This window comes from Rhipicephalus microplus, chromosome X (genome assembly GCF_043290135.1).
Source record: "Rhipicephalus microplus isolate Deutch F79 chromosome X, USDA_Rmic, whole genome shotgun sequence".
Classification (NCBI taxonomy): domain Eukaryota; kingdom Metazoa; phylum Arthropoda; class Arachnida; order Ixodida; family Ixodidae; genus Rhipicephalus; species Rhipicephalus microplus.
In genome coordinates this window covers 330,390,179-330,409,425 of record NC_134710.1, presented here as the reverse complement: position 1 = coordinate 330,409,425, position 19,247 = coordinate 330,390,179, and the positions used below count along the sequence as shown (strand labels likewise).

General features: G+C 44.1%; 2 protein-coding genes across 4 annotated transcripts in view; both read right to left on the bottom strand.

The window, feature by feature from the left end:
- Positions 1 to 3,354: 3,354 nt before the first annotated feature.
- Positions 3,355 to 18,488, bottom strand: LOC142776278 (uncharacterized). The gene is made up of 4 exons (XM_075879649.1): positions 18,354 to 18,488; positions 16,611 to 17,312; positions 13,218 to 13,328; positions 3,355 to 3,615 (listed from the first exon to the last, which is right to left on the bottom strand). The coding sequence occupies exons 2-4, from the start codon at positions 17,206 to 17,208 to the stop codon at positions 3,464 to 3,466; spliced, it is 861 nt and encodes a 286-aa protein (XP_075735764.1). The 5' UTR covers positions 17,209 to 17,312; positions 18,354 to 18,488; the 3' UTR covers positions 3,355 to 3,463.
- The window catches only part of LOC142776279 (uncharacterized), a 28,458-nt gene continuing 27,616 nt past the window's right edge, over positions 18,406 to 19,247 (bottom strand). The window contains exon 8 of one of the 3 annotated variants that reach the window (XM_075879651.1): positions 18,406 to 18,541. In XM_075879651.1, the coding sequence (XP_075735766.1) occupies positions 18,536 to 18,541 (6 nt within the window). In that variant the 3' untranslated portion in view covers positions 18,406 to 18,535. The remainder of the gene's footprint in view (positions 18,542 to 19,247) is intronic. The other 2 variants (XR_012887417.1, XR_012887416.1) reach the window with 2 other exon arrangements.

Below are 19,247 nucleotides of genomic sequence, written 5' to 3'. Positions count from 1 at the left end.
AGTTGCCTCTCGTTGAGAAACTCCTGAACCCAAGATATGATGTAATGTAACATATCTCAGCTTAAAAAATCTAGAAATCAATGCACTGTGTTCAAAATAATCGTAGGCTTTTGCAATATATATTGTGACTAACGCAGAAAGCTCGCCAGACATTTTTGTAAGTCAAATTCCGCTTTCCAAATCAACATCAGCCGACCATAAGAAAAGCTGTCTAAATCCTGTTTGCCTTGACGAAAGGATACACTGACGCGAAATAAGTTCACTGAGCTTGATATAAGAACTTTCTCATATATTTCAACTGCATTCTAAGTAAGGAAGATTGCCCGAATGTTATCCAGGACACACGCCAGCCCCTGCTTTTGCCTCCTCCTCCTCCTCCTTCCCTGATGGCTCATACCCAATTCAGAGTATAGGGTGGGTAGAAGGAGAATTTTTTTCTGCATTTTATATATGAGCAGTATTTTATAAATAAGCTGGAGCCAACTAATAAAGAGAATGAGGTACGAATAGATTAAATACGAATAGTAAAAATACATGAAATATTTAAAAGATTAGAAACTAGCTGTGTTAATGAAATGAGTTCCTCTTTTTTTAATGCTGAGAATCCCCAATCAGATCGCATGACAAAATGCATACTTCCTACCTCGTGTCCACGAGAGAAATACAGAAAGGACGAAGGATACTAAAGGCAGGTAGGTCAACCAAGCATGCGTCGCGTTTGCTATCCTGTACCGGAAAAATGGTGATGGTAAACAAAACTTCCCTGATAAGATTACTACGCGAAGATTAGTGTGCCTTTCTGCTACATTGACACTTATCTCTTTAGTAATACGTTTCTTTTGTCAATATATCTCAGAAACAAATGTTCTTTTATCTCTCGACTTTAACACCGCTATTTTGAACTCTCCCATGACCGTTAAATAGCACCTACCGCCCTCTCGCGGTCTGCGTCGTAGGTTATTTATTTCACTGGTGCCAGTGCAAATTGATTTCGCGCAGTCTAAACTTGAACGCAAAAATGGTGCGAAAGCCTTCGTCGAGCCCTAATTTTCAAGACCATAGTCTTTCTTAGGGACTTTCGACGCAAAAACTTTGTTCTCTCTGTCTGTACATTTGTATGTTTGTCCACCGTTACAGCGAATCGGGTGCTTTAAGAAGCACCAGCCGATACTCCAAACGGCCAACCCCATCCGAAGCAACCACCAACGTTGCTCGAGGATGAGCATTTATACGCGTGCTATTGTCAACCAATAAGCAATTATTGCGCATATCTGAGGCACCATAACCACACGTATGTATTCTGCATATTCGTCTTTTACAAGAAAAAGCATGCATAAGTAATTCTAAAGACCATAGCGCTTATCCCGCTACGCTGACCACGCAACGCTTCCACGGGAAGGCGAGTGTTTCCAACGATTTGCTAAGAAAACACGCTGGTGGCCCCTACCCTTCACCTTGCGTTCTACAACTTATCCCCCTGAGACGGCTCAAGGCCACGCGCTTTGTTTTCTAAAAAAAAAACTGCCAGACAGCACTCATGTCTCGTGTGTGACGTAACTTGATGCGCTCGTTTCGCTTACGCTGCACGCTCGAGGCGTTCTAACGCAGCGCCTCCGGAACACCATGCACCGACCGATTTTCTTGCGCAGAACATCAAATAGCTCAGTGGTCTAGTGGCTAAGGTACTTGGCTGCTGACGCGCAGGTTGCGGGATCGAATCCCGGCTGTGGCGGCTGCATTTCTGATGGAGGCGGAAATGTTGTAGGCCCGTGTGCTCAGGTTTAGATGCACGTTAAAGAACCCCAGGTGGGCGAAATTTCTGGAGCCCTCCCCTACGGCGTCTCTCATAACAATATGGTGGTTTTGGGACGTTCAACTCCACATATCTATCTATCAAGAACATAGAACACGAAATAAATGTTTTGTTCACTCTCTTACCACCCAAGACTATCGTCTTTTCACGACATTTGCAGATTACATGAAAATACGGGGTTAATTTTTTTTGCTTTCTTTTCGAGGGCTTAGTATTGTGAATTTTTAATGTCTCGCGTGATGTCAAAATAAACTCAATTTAATATAATTATCAGTTCTATCTCTATCTTGCCCATTCCCTCGATGGTCGGCGGCCCGACTTGCTCTGTTCTTGCTTTAACGCAGCAGATTTGCGAAACGCATACGTCGGTCGTACTTTGTCGTAACGATTACGCACCGCTGAGTGGATGCTCAGAGGTATGCCATGGCAGCAGCCGCACAGGAACTTCTGTAGTTGATTCCCACGTGAGAATACTTGCAAGCTCCACCCACACGCTGCGAAATAATCGCTCACAATCTGATGCGTGGTAACTAATGACATCGATAGGATAAAGTGCATAACAGCCACCTGGAAGCGGAAAGCCCGAAGTTGGCCTGTGCTGCGTGTAAATTGCATCATGTCAGTTAGACCAGCTTCATGCGTCCAGACTCGAATGTAGAACATCGCACAACGCAAAGCCCTATTTCTCGTGCATATTCCGTGTGCACGATGTTGTCGAAGTTGCAGCTGTGAAAAAAAAAACATAGCAGGAATTACTCCATCCTTTTAAGGTGGATGACCATACAGGCTGTTTCAGCAAACCATATGCAAGTGACAGAAAATTTACAACATTAGCCAATCACACAACTTGAAACTAAACCCGAAAGCCTGCCCAGAAAGTCGCTTTTAAATTCTGTGCATGCGCCTTCGAAGTTTCCTGTTTGAATGACAGTGTCTTTTTGCTGTGACGTGCGTTGCCTGGCGGGGCTTGATGTATGCGCTTGTTTGTTTCGTGATCGATGCTTCCCGCCCCTGTGATCCCTTCTTAGTTTTCAGTGGACCAGTGCTAGGTGAGGGGTTAACGCACCTCATGTGGCACATACGCCCGGCAAAGACTACTTCACATTTAGAGGGCCAGGGACCCGCTGTGAGATTCGCCCTAATTTTTGCGAGACATACCTGGGCTAGGTCTTTTTGCGCGCACACTTACGCAGCACAGCCCTGTACAGCTTCGCTTTATTAATAGGTTGTAATTATGTCCACCTCCAATTGCTTCTCTTGTCATCACCGTGTTGTTCAAATCTGCAAAGGCAGCACTGGCACGGAGCTCGCTTTCGTCTGTATTTTCAAATTTAGGCGGAAACCATTTCGCTTCTATAGTGGACCTTCCGCACATTTTGTAGACTCCTGCCGTTCTACTTCGAGTATCAGTTTACCCCCGAATCTAAGAGCTTGGTTTCCGATTATATGCTTCGTTTAATACAACTTTTTTTTTTAAATAACGCGAAGGCAGGTGTTTCAGTCAAACTGCTGTTATTCATCTGTGTCATAAAGAGAAGAGCTTTTCTGTGCCTCGGAATGTTACTACTTTATTACGTTGGTGTGATGACCCTTCAGGCTCGGTTCTCTTTTTGACGTCTCCGTGGTTTGTGCATCGGGTGGATCAGACGTCTATCGATTTTGGGGATAACGGGGCTGCACTTGGTAGACCCCCGGTGGCGGGTATCTTTGCCTGTAGCTCTGCGTCTGGTAGCCGGCCGGATTGTTTGGGCGGAAAAAGCGGAAGCCTGGTGGGTATCTGCTTCGTCTTGGGTAGGTGTTGCCTGCACAAATGAAACTGACAATCACACATGTTTCTGTATACCTTGTAAGCCTGCATTGCCAAGGCCAGTTGGTTCAATTCTGAAACGAAAACTACCGCTGAAAAGTCAAGGCACAAAAAAAGTAGAGGGCGCGCAAAACTGCCACCAAACTTTCAACCTATTTCAATCAATCAATCAACCATGCCTTTATTTAAACTTGTATGCAAAAACAGGGGATGACGAGAAAAAAAGCTGCGAACTCAAAGCCGCTAAACGGGCCTCGCCATTCATACATGACTGCAGAAAGCACACTACCAAAGAGAAGTACAGCAGGGAAGGCTCATACAAAACACTCTTTATTACAAAACAAATAAAAAAGAAATAAAGTGGCATTACAGACTAATAATTCTTAATTAGCAACTGTACTGCGAGTACGGAAGAGCAACACATATTCACAATCTATGAAGCTATGAATCTGAAAACACCTTCTGACTAAGACTTCGCACATTGCTGAATATTGCTTTTCGGATGGCTTGATAAGACAAAGTATTCAGGCGGTCATAAATAAGGTATTCAAGAATTTTGGCAGAATTGAACTTAACATAGACAAACCATAGTGGGTTTTCGACTTTGGTAACACGAAATTCTTTTGTAGTCTGGTATCATATAATGAATGGCGAAGTTTAGGTGTAACAATTTTAGAAATATATTGAATCAATTTTCATTTATTCATTCAAAAAGAAATGCATCTACTTCTGAAGGCATTCAAGTATACTTATACATAGTTTTTTTTTTCAGTTTCATCACCAATTTCAATATGAAGAAATTGACACCTTGAAGAAATCAGTCATCAGGACCTATACAATCCTGAAAATTTCGTGAGTGATTTCTTCAAGGTGTCTCATTATTTATTTTGTTATCCGCGCCAGCGCGAGAAAAAGCAGTCAATAGAAATACGAGAACTCTTTCATCCTATGATTTGTGTCTGGTGACATTGTGTGCCCTCTACTTTGCATTGTGTGTTGATTTTCACTGGGTTTTTTTCGCTTCTATGCCTGTTTTCTGTCTCGGTATTGCGGCGTTTTCCTCAAGCACAATGTACACACGCCCAAACAAATGATTTTTTCAATAAACGGCACTCGTGATAAATACTTTATCACTCTCATGATTTTTAACGTATTTATTTGTATATTTCTTTACAACGCGTTCCAGAGGGCCATGCAAAAAATAAGAGCTTCCCTGTCTCAAAAACATGCTGCGAAGTCCCATCACCCTGTATGAACACTGCAGCGACACCGTAACAAAAAAAAAAAAGAAAGCAAGAAAGCACAGTTGCATGCGGAAAAAAAAAACATGGCAGATCATTCCATCAATGGAATCGATTGATTGATATGTGGGGTTTAATGTCCCAAAACCACATTAGTATGTGAAAAAAATTTTGACCAGCCGGGTTTCTTTAGTGTGCAGAGAAGGCTGAGCACACGGGTCTACAACATCTTCGCCTTAAATGATAATGCAGCCACCGGAGCCGGGATTCGATTCCATGGCCTGCAGGTCAGCAGTCATGCACCGTAGCCACTAGGAGAGTAGTGCACAAGCCGATTTTTCTGGCCCGAACCCGACCGGGAAGCAAAAGCTTCATACTCTACCCCGCCCGAACCCGGCCCAGTGTTTTTTAATACGGCCCTACAAGGCCCGACCCGCATGGTCTGGGCCCGGCCTGGCCGGGCGCGTTTCAGCCAGTTTCGTCTTGAACATAAACGAGGCACAGCCCACACTTCGGTGAAGGTATCTTTTTTTCACACAATATATAGTTTGTGAAGCCTTTTGTAACTTCTTTCAGTGTCACGACTTTACCTGGTGCACTTTGTGCATTTTCGGTTATTTACGCCCGTAACACTTTTGGGAAATATTTGCAAAGTAATAAATATTATATTTGTAGTCATAGCCGGCTGTCTCATGTACGCAGTGCTAACCACACAATTTTATTTGTTTGCATTTCAAAGAGCCACTGCAAACTTGACCCACATAGGGTGGGGAAAATGTCAGACACATATTTTGAGTCTACATAAATTGCATGCGAGCCATGGCTGTCGAGTAAAATAACATGTCTCCTGGAAACTTGCGCATAATACACTTGGACGCGAAGAGATAGAGACCACAGGTGCAATTTATTATGCCATGCAATAAAAAAACCACAGCATATCCACGGAGTGAAATGATGAGTGAGGCGAAGCATTCGTCCGTCCATGCGTTCGTTCATGCGTTTGTTGGTCTGTCCGTCCGTGCATCTGTTCACCTGTCTACCCGTATATCCCTCTGTTCATGCGTGCGTGCTTTCTGCCGTCCTTCCGTGCATCCATCCGTGCGTCCGTCCGTGCAACCATCCGTCTCTCCTTCCATTCGCGCGTGCATCAATTCGTCCGTCCATCTGTCTGTCTGTCTGTCTGTCTGTCTGTCTGTCTGTCTGTCTGTCTGTCTGTCTGTCTGTCTGTCTGTCTGTCTGTCTGTCTGTCTGTCTGTCTGTCTGTCTGTCTGTCTGTCTGTCTGTCTGTCTGTCTGTCTGTCTGTCTGATGACATAGTTTCATTGGACCAGCGTCATCTAGGAACTGAGTCGAGGAATGGTGACGAGACAGCGTCACTTATTATAATATTCAGGAGAATCTGCTGTTTATTCCTGACGCAGGGCAGGGTTATAGTAAAAGGATCTTCACCCCTACAAACATGCTCTAGCTATTTCTAGCAGAGGTACATCATGCTGGGCAGCGTTAAAAAATTAAAGCTGTCACGTTGGCTCCTCGGCTGTCTCCAAGGTATACTATGTGTTCGAGCTCAAAACAAGAAGGTTATTTTACACACCCTTCTTCTCTAGTAGCCGCCAATACAGTTTCATATTCTGTCAACGCGAGCTACACCTATTAACAAGCGTGTCACCATCCTCGTTTTAGGGGCGAAGCTCCTTATGGTGTGGGTTACTCCCTGCTCTGCAGTAGTAGTAGTAGTAGTAGTAGTAGTAGTAGTAGTAGTAGTAGTAGTAGTAGTAGTAGTAGTAGTAGTAGTACTTGTTGTTGTTGTTGTTGTTGTTGTTGTTGTTGTTGTTGTTGTTGTTGCTGCTGTTGTTGTTGTAGCCACCTCTAGTTTTTGAATTGTTCAATAGATGGAGTTTTGTGTTTATGCCCTTCGAAACAATATCATTAGATGGCGTTAGTGGTTTTCGTATAGTTGACAGAAAGACAGACAGACGCATGGAAGGATGAACAGACAATTTCGTATAGTTAATGAGGGGACAGAGAGACAACTGAACAGAAGGACGGATTGGCGGATGGACGCTTCTCCCCACTCATCATATTCATTCCGTGGATATGCTGAGACTATTTTCCCTGAAGATGCGTATCGCGTCGCCTTCTTGTGACAGCCTTCGATCTTTGAAATCCGTGTTTTTGGAACAAAACCTCTCTGGGGCCTTTATTGTATCTCAGCGCAGTGTCGTCTACAACATGGCGTACGTTCGAGCAGTCCAACAACAAACGTGCTTCTGCCCCACTACCCTTCGTCATCTTTTCAGTCCTTGAGGTTTACCAGCGCGAAATAATACATGGCGGACCGGACAAGGACAGAATAAGCTCTTACATCCGTGCCACACACACTTTTTTCATCCTTCACCCTGATTATTTCACTATCGTTTCCTAATGTTATTCGCAGGCAGCGTTTTACAGTGCGTATCATCCTTCCACAAATCTTCCCCACAATAAAATAACACTCACCCACGATTTTCACAATATTCACATAAGTGTAGAGAAGTCCTAAAGCAATGTGTCGACACTGTGCTGGTGCTTCAAAAGTCTCGACTTCAGTTCATGACTATCTTGAGTTTCTTTAGTGTTAGTTCCTTATCGAAGTATGAAACTCTGTGCGATAAAAAATGGAAAGCAACCAGAGATGCGTTGGCCGCAATGCCACTGCACACATTTAACGATGACAATATACCCTTTCACGGTAAAGTCTCCCACGCAGCCACAGGCACAAACACTGTAGACACTGCCGACTTGAAGCAGCTTCGAGCGGGACACACTGTCTTTTGGAAATGTGTTATAGCTGTTGAGGGAAGAAATCCGTACGGATTTTTCAGAAAGCAGAGCCTCTTATTTGCCGGACATCTCGTCCTGATCTGGAGTCCTTATCTCGGACCAGGACGACGCTGTCCTGACCGTGGACCAGGACGCATATTTCGGCAACCAAGAGACTTTTCTTTCTGGGAATGCGAACGAATTTTTTGTGGCTTCGTGCTACAAACGGGTGGTTGTTTTGTTTCGCTTCCTTAATCATTCCGCCAGCTTGTGGAGTTCCGCAGAACTCCTTTGCATTAGCTGTTCAGTGACCATTGAGCGAAAATACGCCCAAGCATCACTACTGCTGCGCACTCGTTTAACACGTAGGTGACCACAACCGCTCACATAGGTGACCACAACCGCTCACAGACCACCATGACGACAGCATCTATGCAGGTCACTCGAATTGAGGTGTGCATATTGCTGATATGGCAGAAGCCATTCAGGCCAGTTGCCGTTTTTGAAAGTTGTGGCCTTGTTGAAGGGAAAACGGATGCCAATGGTGTCTTCGTCTTCAGCTCCCTCTTCAAGTTGGACATTGAGGGGTATTCTTCTGCTCCCTTCCAAGATGCGACAAACACAACCAAAGTTCTGGTCATACATGTTTCCCGTATTACTTCTGAAATTTTATCATTGCCGATATTCTCTGCATGTCCGTTCCAGATGTGAAGCAGATTAGGGTGGAGCTCAATCCGGTGTGCGGCGTGGCTATCCTTATGGCGCATGCGCGTCCACTCCCCCTCTCTCGCCTCGGACCGCCGACGCAGGCACCGTCTGCTAGCGAGTTTGTTGACTAAAAAAACGACTGATCGCGCTGCACAAGCGTTCACTGGCCACACCATATATAGAAGCACTGGATCTCTACCTCTAAGGTATTGCCGGTGGGAGGCTTTTTCTGTGCGCTGTTAACAATAAATAATCGCAGCGTGCGCGGTCTCCAAAAGCAGACTGCGGGTCTCTGTGTCCATTTAGAGTATTTTGTATCTCATTGCCCATTAGCAGCGATTAGTGATCGGCATGTTCAAGTAATCAACACCGGTCCACGACTGCGTGCTTTGCGCCTCCCCAGGTTTCTCTCCCGCGCAACCCCACGCTGAGCGCCAGCGTCAAGGTCACCACCAGTGTGAGTGTTAGGCCCACTGCTTCGCAAGTCCACATGGTTCCTTTTAGCAGGCCATGGTGTAATTATATTTTCATGGGTGACTCAAGGTTGAACTTTTCCTTTCTTCAAATAAATGACAACACTGCCATCATGTTTCTCCAATTTCATTGGTAGCGCAACTTCTTTGCAGTCATTTCGGAAATTTATGGCTTTGTTGAACCCTGTTATATTGATGTCCTGCTGCGGGAATGTCTTTTCAGCAATACGACTGGTATCGGGCTCATAAGCTCCTTGTGACAAGTTAGAGACATCCTCCTGTCTTAAACATCTCTTCACAGAACGCAGATATCACTGCTCGCATAGTTTCCAACATGCGCCTCGATGGATGATGGTCTCTGGAAAGCTGGTTGGTGATGAACGCTCTGTTATCCTACACCCAAAGAACTCCGCTGTTATTTGACATTACAATTCACAATGTGTCCGATCCTCAGGACACTTACTCCGGGTTCGCAGGAGGCACGTGGGAAAACAACTGCCACCGTCAATGGTTGACCTTCTACAACGATAGCTTCGTGAAAATTACTCGTTTTTGAAGAATCAGTGACGACGCTACAGATGAAAGCATTAATGACTGATTCTATCTGAACTAATAACGACAGTGATTCTAGAAATTCAAACAACTAACCTTTTAACCACTGGAAATAGCCGGTCGAGTCAAACGGGCAACCTAACGTTCTTCCTCTGAGCAGTCAGTAGTCACTTCAAAATTTTCTAAACGCGGCAATTGGTGATCACCGCGGAGCGATAAAATCTGGTGACATAGCTGGTGAAACCGAAACCGACGCACCCAGCAGCCCATCTGCTATTCACTTCTCAAAATACCCTGGATAATAAGCTAACGGTTTTAAATTGTGGGAAAAGTTTACTGTACAGTTTATTTACTGCCATAAATATAGTTTTTACACAATTGAGATGCCTTCTGCCAAAGTAAAGGAAACGCCGAAGGCAGCACCCGGATGCCTCCTTTTTGTAATTTCTTAAAAACCCACCACGTGACACCCGAACATAATACGGGCCTGCCCCATGGCCGGGCCCGACCCGAGCCCTGCCCGGGCACAATCCAACAATGCCAGCCCGGGCCCATGCAGTGCTCTAGCTACGAGAGTACTGCGGCGGGCCGTCTTAGAATCGGTTTAAATATGAAAGGGAAAAACTATCTTCACGGAATTAGTGCTTATTAGGCAGTGATATGTGTGACTTTGTACGGTATCTATTACAGTTTGACTTGGATGTTCCCACGTTCATGCCTAGTGGCACGTCTCCATCGCGACGACTAACGATCTGGATTACATATACCCTATAGTGGCTGAAGTTTTTGACCTAAATACAACGTATCGTGAATCACGCGCAAAGATGGCATCAGCAAGCACGTAATAAAGAAAGTACTAAATATACACCTCCAAACATCGTAAGATAGGGAGAGGAAACCCCAGGTTGTGCACTCCCGAGTAATAGGCTATCCTACGCCTGTGCTCATGCATACTGTACCATACTACGAGTCAGAAACACGGGAGACAGATCGGAAGCCTGAACTACAAATGCGCGCAGGCGTACCACTTCCCGCTGGCCTTTGTCTCGTCATTCCAAGCCATGAGATTCACCTGTGGACGTCGTTATGCTTCTACTATTCTTATTCTGCAGTTATATTGATCGTTTCTATCACATTCAAAGCATTCGGCGGCGGAGAAACACGGTTGGTGAATGTGGAAGCTTCACAACTCCGACAATGAGCCGTCACCCGATAACACGAAGCGAAATTTTAAATATCGGCAGAAGCGACATACAGTGGGAATCGATTATATGCGAAGCACGAATAAGGAAGGCTGACATGTCGCTTTAAAATCAACACAACCTTACCAGGTGGGCACATATTATGCCGTACATGACTTGCATGTCATGAATAATGTGTTTGGACGTGTCCTTTACCTTCGTTGTTTATTCATGGCAAGTGATACCAAATTTGGTATACGTGGAGCTAGTGGAACGCGAAACGGCCGCGAGCACGCCATGAGCGTAGCAAGTAGTAATGTTTTACATGGCAAGCATATTATGATTATCATGTTTGGACGTGCCAATTACCTTCTTTGTCTATTTACGTCACGTGATATCAAACTTTGTATATGTAGATCTAGCTAAATTGCCGCGAGCACGCTATGAGCGTACCATGTAGTCATGTTTGACATGAGAAACCTCTCATGATTATTATGTTTGGACTTATCATTTACCTTCGTCATCCATTCGCGTCACATCACAACCAATTCGGTACATGTGAGCCTTGCGAAACGGCCGCTAGCGCACTACGAGCGCACCATGTAGCCATAATTTACACAACATGCATCTCATAATTATCATTTTGGGAAATCTATTACCTTTGTCATCCGTTCGCGTCACGTAACACAACATTTGGATTATGTGAAGCTAGCGAAATGGCCGTGAGCGCATCAATATTGGGACATGCGATCATGTTCATACATGAGACGACTGTCATTATTATCGCGCTTGACCAGTCATATATCTTCTTCATCCATTCACGTCTCTAATACCAAATTTTCTTCTATGTGAAGCTAGTGAAATGACCGCGAGTGCACCATGAGCGTGGCGTGTAGTCATAGCTTACATGACGTGCATGTCATGATTTTCACGTTAGGGCCTGTCACCTAAGCTCGTCATGCAGTAGTATCATACCATACGAGTTATGTAACATGCCAAGTGAATGAAACCAGTGCAAGAGCAGCAAAAGCATCAAATGTAAATCATGACATACATATCATTATTTTGATGATATGACTAGTCGCTAACGCTTGTCAGACAATCATGTTATGGCGTACCAAATTTCGCAACGATACCATTATCGAAATGGCCAGGAGAGCTAAAAGTAGTAGGCGGATAGATAGATAGATAGATAGATAGATAGATAGATAGATAGATAGATAGATAGATAGATAGATAGATAGATAGATAGATAGATAGATAGATAGATAGATAGATAGATAGATAGATAGATAGATAGATAGATAGATAGATAGATAGATAGATACTTGGACGGATGGATGGATGGATGGATGGATAGATAGATAGATAGATAGATAGATAGATAGATAGATAGATAGATAGATAGATAGATAGATAGATAGATAGATAGATAGATAGATAGATAGATAGATAGATAGATAGATAGATAGATAGATAGATAGATAGATAGATAGATAGATAGATAGATAGATAGATAGATAGATAGATAGATAGATAGATAGATAGATAGATAGATAGATAGATAGATAGATAGATAGATAGATCAGTGTTTCTTAGATAGACAAGTTTTCTTCCTTAGCATCCTCGCTGGTATCGAGACGATTTACCAATGTGCGTAAACTAGGAGCCTACCTTTAGTTGCATCGTCGCCCAATCGATGCTAATCAGCGCTAGTAAGCGTTGGCACCCATTACGTCACTTCGCTCGCAGATGGCAGCACCACCACTCCACATTTAAGGTTCCTTGATGTGCGCTTTGGGGCGCGCTCTTCGTTGTACACTACAGCCCCACCAAGCCCCCCCCCCCCCCCTAGAGAGCACCATGCGAGAGAGACTGTGCGAAAGATATAAAGCGCGTTTGTGAAGAGCCGCGTGTGTGCCTAGGTGACATAGTAGTTAAAGCACAGAGCGCGATGTTTTTGTTAATAGAGATGTTTCAAGTTGAAATCCCGGCAGCAGATACTATTTCATCAGTGTTTTCTGTTTTTCCGTCTTGATTGATTGATATGTGGGGTTTAACGTCCCAAAACCACTATATGATTATGAGAGACGCCGTAGTGGAGGGCTCCGGAAATTTAGACCACCTGGGGTTCTTTAACGTGCGCCCAAATCTGAGCACACGGGCCTACAACATTTCCGCCTCCATCGGAAATGCAGCCGCTTTCCGTCTGTTGCCGTTCATTTTATCAATGTCATATCTGCTACGGCAACACGCCACAGTAGTCCTGAAGCACCGCGCCATAAACTCTTCTATGTTACAGAAAAAAAAAGGGGGGGGGGGGAGGGGGAGTGTAAACACTTTGGCATTGACATTCGTTTATTTAAGCAAACCATTAGGTAGCTATTGTTAACCAACAGCTTAGCATCGACGCGTCAGCGGCTGAGGCTATCGGAGCATGGTGCGCAATATGCTGAAAGGACCGGGCCGGATTGCAGACGCGAACGAAAATTTTGCACGCAAGACCAACTCATTCCCTTATGCAATGCATGTATGACTGCACTTAGGCAAGAAGTGGGTGCCCGTTGCAAGGCTGCTAAGTCTGGTATTATAACAACTCTGAGACGACAGGATGACATAGAAAATCCGCAATGAAACTTACTGCAGTAGTAATTTTGGCGACCGGCGTCGGCGTTCTGCGGTGAGAGACGCCGAGGCTCCCAAAACCCGGTCGCTTGCTGGTAAGTGGCCCACGGACTTCTTGAATGTCTTTCTGTGAACGCAATATAAGAAAGGACCACCACGACGTCTCAAGTCATTTCATAAAGTGCAAATGTTGTCACAGCTATAACAAGCTTTACAATTCACACTCACAACACATTGAGCAGGAAAGAAGCCCTCTTGATGTATGGTAGGTTTGTTGCTGTGAACGCGCGCAGTTTTCTTTGATGGCTGGAAATTATCGCTAGAAAATGAAAGTTTCTTAAAACTGACTGCCTTGCTATTATAAGCCTGCGCTTGCCTCATCTCTTCTATGTGGTCCGTCCTGCTTGGGGCTTAACTTTTCACCTTAAACACTTTGCGTCACTTCTTGCTGTCGCTTTCAGTTTAGTACAAGCCAGTGAATATAAGAGATTTATATTCTACGTAAACACATTTACCACAGTTTTACGACGTTTTTCTTCAAGATTCGGGTATAGCAAACTGAGTAAGACGGCTGGGTCAACCTAAGATTCTTAAACATACGTCAGACCAGCCTGCTAAAGTCCGTAGTGTACGTAAGCATATAGGGATTCACTTGCATAACTCCAACCCCCTTTCCCCACCTATTGGCAGGTTCCATTCACGCCGACTTGATATAGAAAGCCGTTTACGCATGTCGTTTTCGTCAGCTTGCGACAAGTTGGTTGACAGCAAAATGCATAAGGTATGTACCGTATTAATCCGTGAGTTTTGATGTTCCTCGTGGATTCAGCGTTCACCTTTCCCCTTCTCTCGCCGCGGTCATGATATAACTCACCACTCTGTAACAAAGCCGCTTTCAACAACTCTTTGCAGCATAAAGTAAGCAAACACTGCACTAAACTGCCATCTTCATGTGCTCAATACCGCAGTTATTTTTATATCTTAAGCAATGAAAAAACCCTTGATTTGCCACTTCTTTATTGTCATGACGTTTCTTTGCCGCCTAACTGATGGTCTAAATATGATTTTAATTATAATGTGTGTTTATGTTTCTACACTTACTGTGCATGTATTTCTAGAGCCGCAGTTTTTTTTTTTAAATAGAAGGCATTTCGTGACGCACAGTGCACTACCTTCAGCCAAAATATCGTCGCTGCATATGATTGATGAATGAACCGCCTGAAGAGTTCCAGTGCAGTGCTGAACTTCGATATTGCTGCTAACAATGCGTTCGTCCAGCAATACTGCCCGATATTTACTCCTCTAACTTAGCGCCAGATATAAATATCAAGTGCCATTGGATAACTTGAACTGATGAGCCGATGATAACTTTTCAGTGTACAAGAGATATATAATATTTTATTCAATTTGATTCAATCCGTAACATTTATTTCCAGCGTCATATAGCAGAATAATATTGGCAGATCCCATGAACAGCGCGAATCGTGTACATTCGAATCATGAGGGAGGAAGGTGCATATGTCACTTTAGCATCAGCGAAACGTTACGAGGTGAACGGAGGTAGTACACAGTAAACACAAGTAAAAATGTTATGAGCACTCACGTATCTAGATCAAATGCAAGTGTGTCGTTTATAGTTGCGTACAACCGCACCACTAACGTTTGCAAACAACAGTGGTAGGCTGATACGTTGTATATCAATCTAGCGAACCAGCCACAAAGACACCATGAGCGTGACATGTAAATCATGCCGTACATGACAAGCATGGCGTGATTCACATGTTAGGACCTGTAATGCGTGTTCGCATTACAGTGACGTCATTCGGCGCCTACTGAGGTGTATGTGAAGCTTCAAACGGGCTGAAAGTGCACCATGAGCGTGTCATGTAAATTTTACCGTGCACAACTTTCATGTCATGATTATCCTGTTTGCGCCTGGCATTTGTGTTTACTGTCCAATCACGTCACGTCATACCAGTTTTGGTGTATGTGAAGCTAGCTAAACAGCCGTGAGCGCGCAATGAGCGTAGCATGCAGTCATGTTTTACCTCACATGCGTGTCATGATTATCATAATTGGACGTGTCATTTACCTCGTCATGTATTGGCATCACGCACTACCGAATTGGGTATATGTGAAGCTAGTGAAACGACCGCGAGCACACCATGAGCGTGGTACGTATACTCGTCGTCTTACGTTATATGCGTGTCATGAGTTTAGGTTAGGCCTATCACTTATGTGTGCTTGCAGTCATGTCATACCACAACAGTTTTTCAATATGTTATATGAACGAAACCACTGTATGAACCGCAAGACCATGACATGTAAATCATGTCATTCGTGACATACACGAACTGATATTCATGTTATGACAAGTAATTTCAACTCGTCATACAGTCATTTGATGTCATACCTATTAAGGATTTGATCTTTTTATCAAAACGCCTAGGAAATCTAAAATTCCTACGTGGCTAGATACATACATACATACATACATACATACATACATACATACATACATACATACATACATACATACATACATACATACATACATACATACATACATACATACATACATACATACATACATACATACATACATAGATAGATAGATAGATAGATAGATAGATAGATAGATAGATAGATAGATAGATAGATAGATAGATAGATAGATAGATAGATAGATAGATAGATAGATAGATAGATAGATAGATAGATAGATAGATAGATAGATAGATAGATAGATAGATAGATAGATAGATAGATAGATAGATAGATAGATAGATAGATAGATAGATATGTCTAAACTGAATAAAGTTCGCTAGGAAATGCTTCGCATTTAAAAAAACTATTATAGGGCCACGCCCCGCGTTTGAAGACGAGGGGGTAGTTTTCTTCTCTCTCTTGCTACCCTCCTCGCCGCTGAGCTCTTGGGAGCACGTGAACTATGTCAGCACTAAGCGCTAGGGCCTATTTCACGCTTCTCGGATACACCCACCGCTTGCACAGTTGTAACCACACAAAATCAAGCGTTATTGGCTGAACGTTCACGATATTCATGTGACACAAGAAAGAGCGTATTGGGGCCGCATCGCAAAGCAGAGCAGAAAACAAACTACCTTTGATATTTCGTGTATATATACTAATCGAAAGCGTGTACACTATAAACGTCACAGTAACCGCTCTAAACTTCAGAGACGTGCGCAAGAAGGACAAGAAATATCAGGAGACAGTATTGCTCTCGTTTAGTATTTTTGTATCTTGAGAGCATGGTGAGTGGCCCTGTATTGAAACGCTACTGTAAATAATTTTAGTTTACTACGTACAGCTTTAGTGAATATGTAGCATCGCACTTGGATGTTCTCCGCATTATGCTCAATTAAATTCGTTATTTACATATACTAACCAGCACTAGTAGACGCGCCTGGCCAGCTAGCCGAGTACCCCGTTGGTCCGTTCGGCGGGTACCCCGTCTGGGCTGCTCCGTAGCTTCTGGAAGCCGCGAAGTACGGCGCCTGCTGGTATAACGCCTGGCTGCTGTACGGCATGGCGTAGGCCTGCGTTGGGTAGTTCTGGTACATCTGGGCCTGGCGCGTGTATTGCTCCTGCCGTTGCTGCTGCTGAAGCTGTTGTACTTGCTGCTGTACTCGTTGCTGCAGTAGCTGTTGTACCTGCTCGTGCATTTGTTGTACCTGTTGTAGCCATTGCTGTTCTTCCAAATGCTGCTGCTGTTGTAGCTGTTGTTGAATCAGTTGCTGGCTTAAATTTCGCTGCGGTTCCTGCTGCTGTTCTTGCTGCTGTTGCGACAGTGGTTGCTGCTGCTGTTGCTGTGGCTGTTGCCGAGGTGCCACGGACGTCTGGTAGAAGGCACCCGTCACGTTTGGATAGTAGCCCAGATTTGCCATAGCGTACCACTGCTGCTGTTGCTGCTGTGCATCAAGGATAGCCGCCTGCAGGGCATTCTGGATAGCCCTATATACTGATGGTGGCATCTGCCGCTGCATACCTGATGCCTGGTAGCCCTCGTTGCCTAAAGGATAGCTCTTCCCTACGGCCTCGGCGTGCACCTCATGCCCTGGAGCCGTCGGGTAACTTATCCTCTTGCAATCTGAAACGCACAAGTAAGGAAATAACAATTGACACACAGTGACGAACACTGTTATAAGCATATGTCGACGTACAGAGAAATAAGGCTACGATAATTTTACACGTGTTACGCAATTTCCAGTGGCTAGTCTTCGCCTACAAAAGTTTTGTTTCGCTAAACGTGAAAAACATCCAAGCTATATAAAGGTGCTCACACATAGTATTGTTAAGCGCCGGAGCTGTATTGCGATGTTACAATTAATTAAAAAGTATTTTGTGATTTTGGAGTGTTGCGGCAGCTTTCCCACTCTACCGATTGCCCCGCCGCGGGGGTCTAGTGGCTAATGTACTTCGCTGCTAACCTGCAGGTCACGGGATCGAATCCCGGTGGCAGCAGCGGCTGCATTTTCAGTGGAGGTGAAAATGCTCTAGGCCCGTGTTCACAGATTTGGGTGGACGTTAAAGAACCCCAGGTGGTTGAAATTTTCGGAGCCCTCAACTACAGCATCTCTCATGTTGGTTTAGGACGTTAAACTCCACATATTATGGCTACCATGACTGCGCCGATAACGCCTGCTGAATAACGCTACCCACAGCAATCATGTCCAACGTCAAGGACATCAATCGACAAAAACAACTTGTGGTCATTGAAAATTCCCGCCCAGCTTTGTACTCTCACCGCACCCTCACCGAGAAAACTGCTCAAAAAATAAACATCGCATAACGGAGACATAGGTTGTGAGACTTGTTTTCCCTGTGTCCGATATTTTCTTGATCACTCAATGGAAGTAAAACGAAGGAGCTCTGAAGCCAAATCTCTGGTGAGTGTCACAGAAGAGCTTCTGGCAATTGGCAATGGCCAAAGTATATTCAATAGCTCTGTCGAGCAGTTGGCGTGCTAACGAGGCCTCGCCCGGCCGGTAGAGCTGATAGGCTTGGCCGCGCCTAGGCAATGAACTAGGCCATGCCTAGCTGGCCGAGCTCACTGACTAGGCCGCGCTTAGGTAACCATCTGCTATGCGGAAGTTAGTACGAGAGTACACGAGGGCTAGGGTATACTCACAGGGCTACCGATGTCCTTCGAGGCCTCCAGCCGGTTCCAAATCACCGAGGCGAATGGCTCGTGAGGACGACCAACTCACGAGCTGGACACCACGTTTGGTGATGATGATTCTCATGCTCTATATGGCGATATTTCATAGGCCAAGAGCTTTTGTTTTGCTTTGTAAGTTAGGTGAATTTGGCTCATACCTGCAAGAGATAATCCACTTAGTTAAAAGAAAATTAAAAGCAAATTTAATATGCAAATTCAGAAACAAAGAGTAAAAACCTAATGAAAATCGAAGAAAATGAAAGAGAGAAAAGAATTTTAAAAAGCGAGTGATAGAAGGTAGAAAAAAAGAGGTTGGCGGCAAATACAAAAATAAATGAAGCAAAAACGAACTTCAAAATTATTAAGAAAACTACGGGGGATTGCTTTAAAATTAGTATAAAAACAACAGGGAATTGCTTTCAAATGACTCACACATGCTATTAAGATAGCAATATCTTAGGATGAAGGAAGAAATAAGGAGGTTTCAAGTAATAAGGGTCCCACGCTGTTGGGGCCTCAAAGCCTTTTGCGTGTGCTCGCTAGAGCACAGCACGGGCCGATTGTTCAGCCCGAGCCCGGCCCGGCCTGGACCATTTCAGCAGTTGTGCTTTGAGCATATATGAGGCACTGTCCATTCTTGGGTTATTGTTAATGTACCTATTGCTCATAAGAAATATTTTCTAGTATATTTTTCTAAGAAATATTTCTAAGGCATCACGAAATATTTCTACGGAATCACGACAGCTTCTATCTGCACAAATTACAACAGTAATTGCAGAAAAAAAACAGTTAACCTCTTAACTACTGAAAATAGCTGGTCGAGTCAAAGAGCAAATTAATATACTTCCTACGAATATTCATAGC

Bases quoted from the DNA above. Each gene is read 5' to 3' on its own strand.
- LOC142776278 (XM_075879649.1), bottom strand. From the start codon at position 17,208: ATGCAGCGGCAGATGCCACCATCAGTATATAGGGCTATCCAGAATGCC. The intron at 13,329-16,610 runs GTTAGTATATGT...TTGCGTTCACAG, and splicing joins AGGCGCGTCTACTAGTGCTG to AAAGACATTCAAGAAGTCCG. The intron at 3,616-13,217 runs GTAAGTTTCATT...TCATTTGTGCAG, and splicing joins TCGCCAAAATTACTACTGCA to GCAACACCTACCCAAGACGA.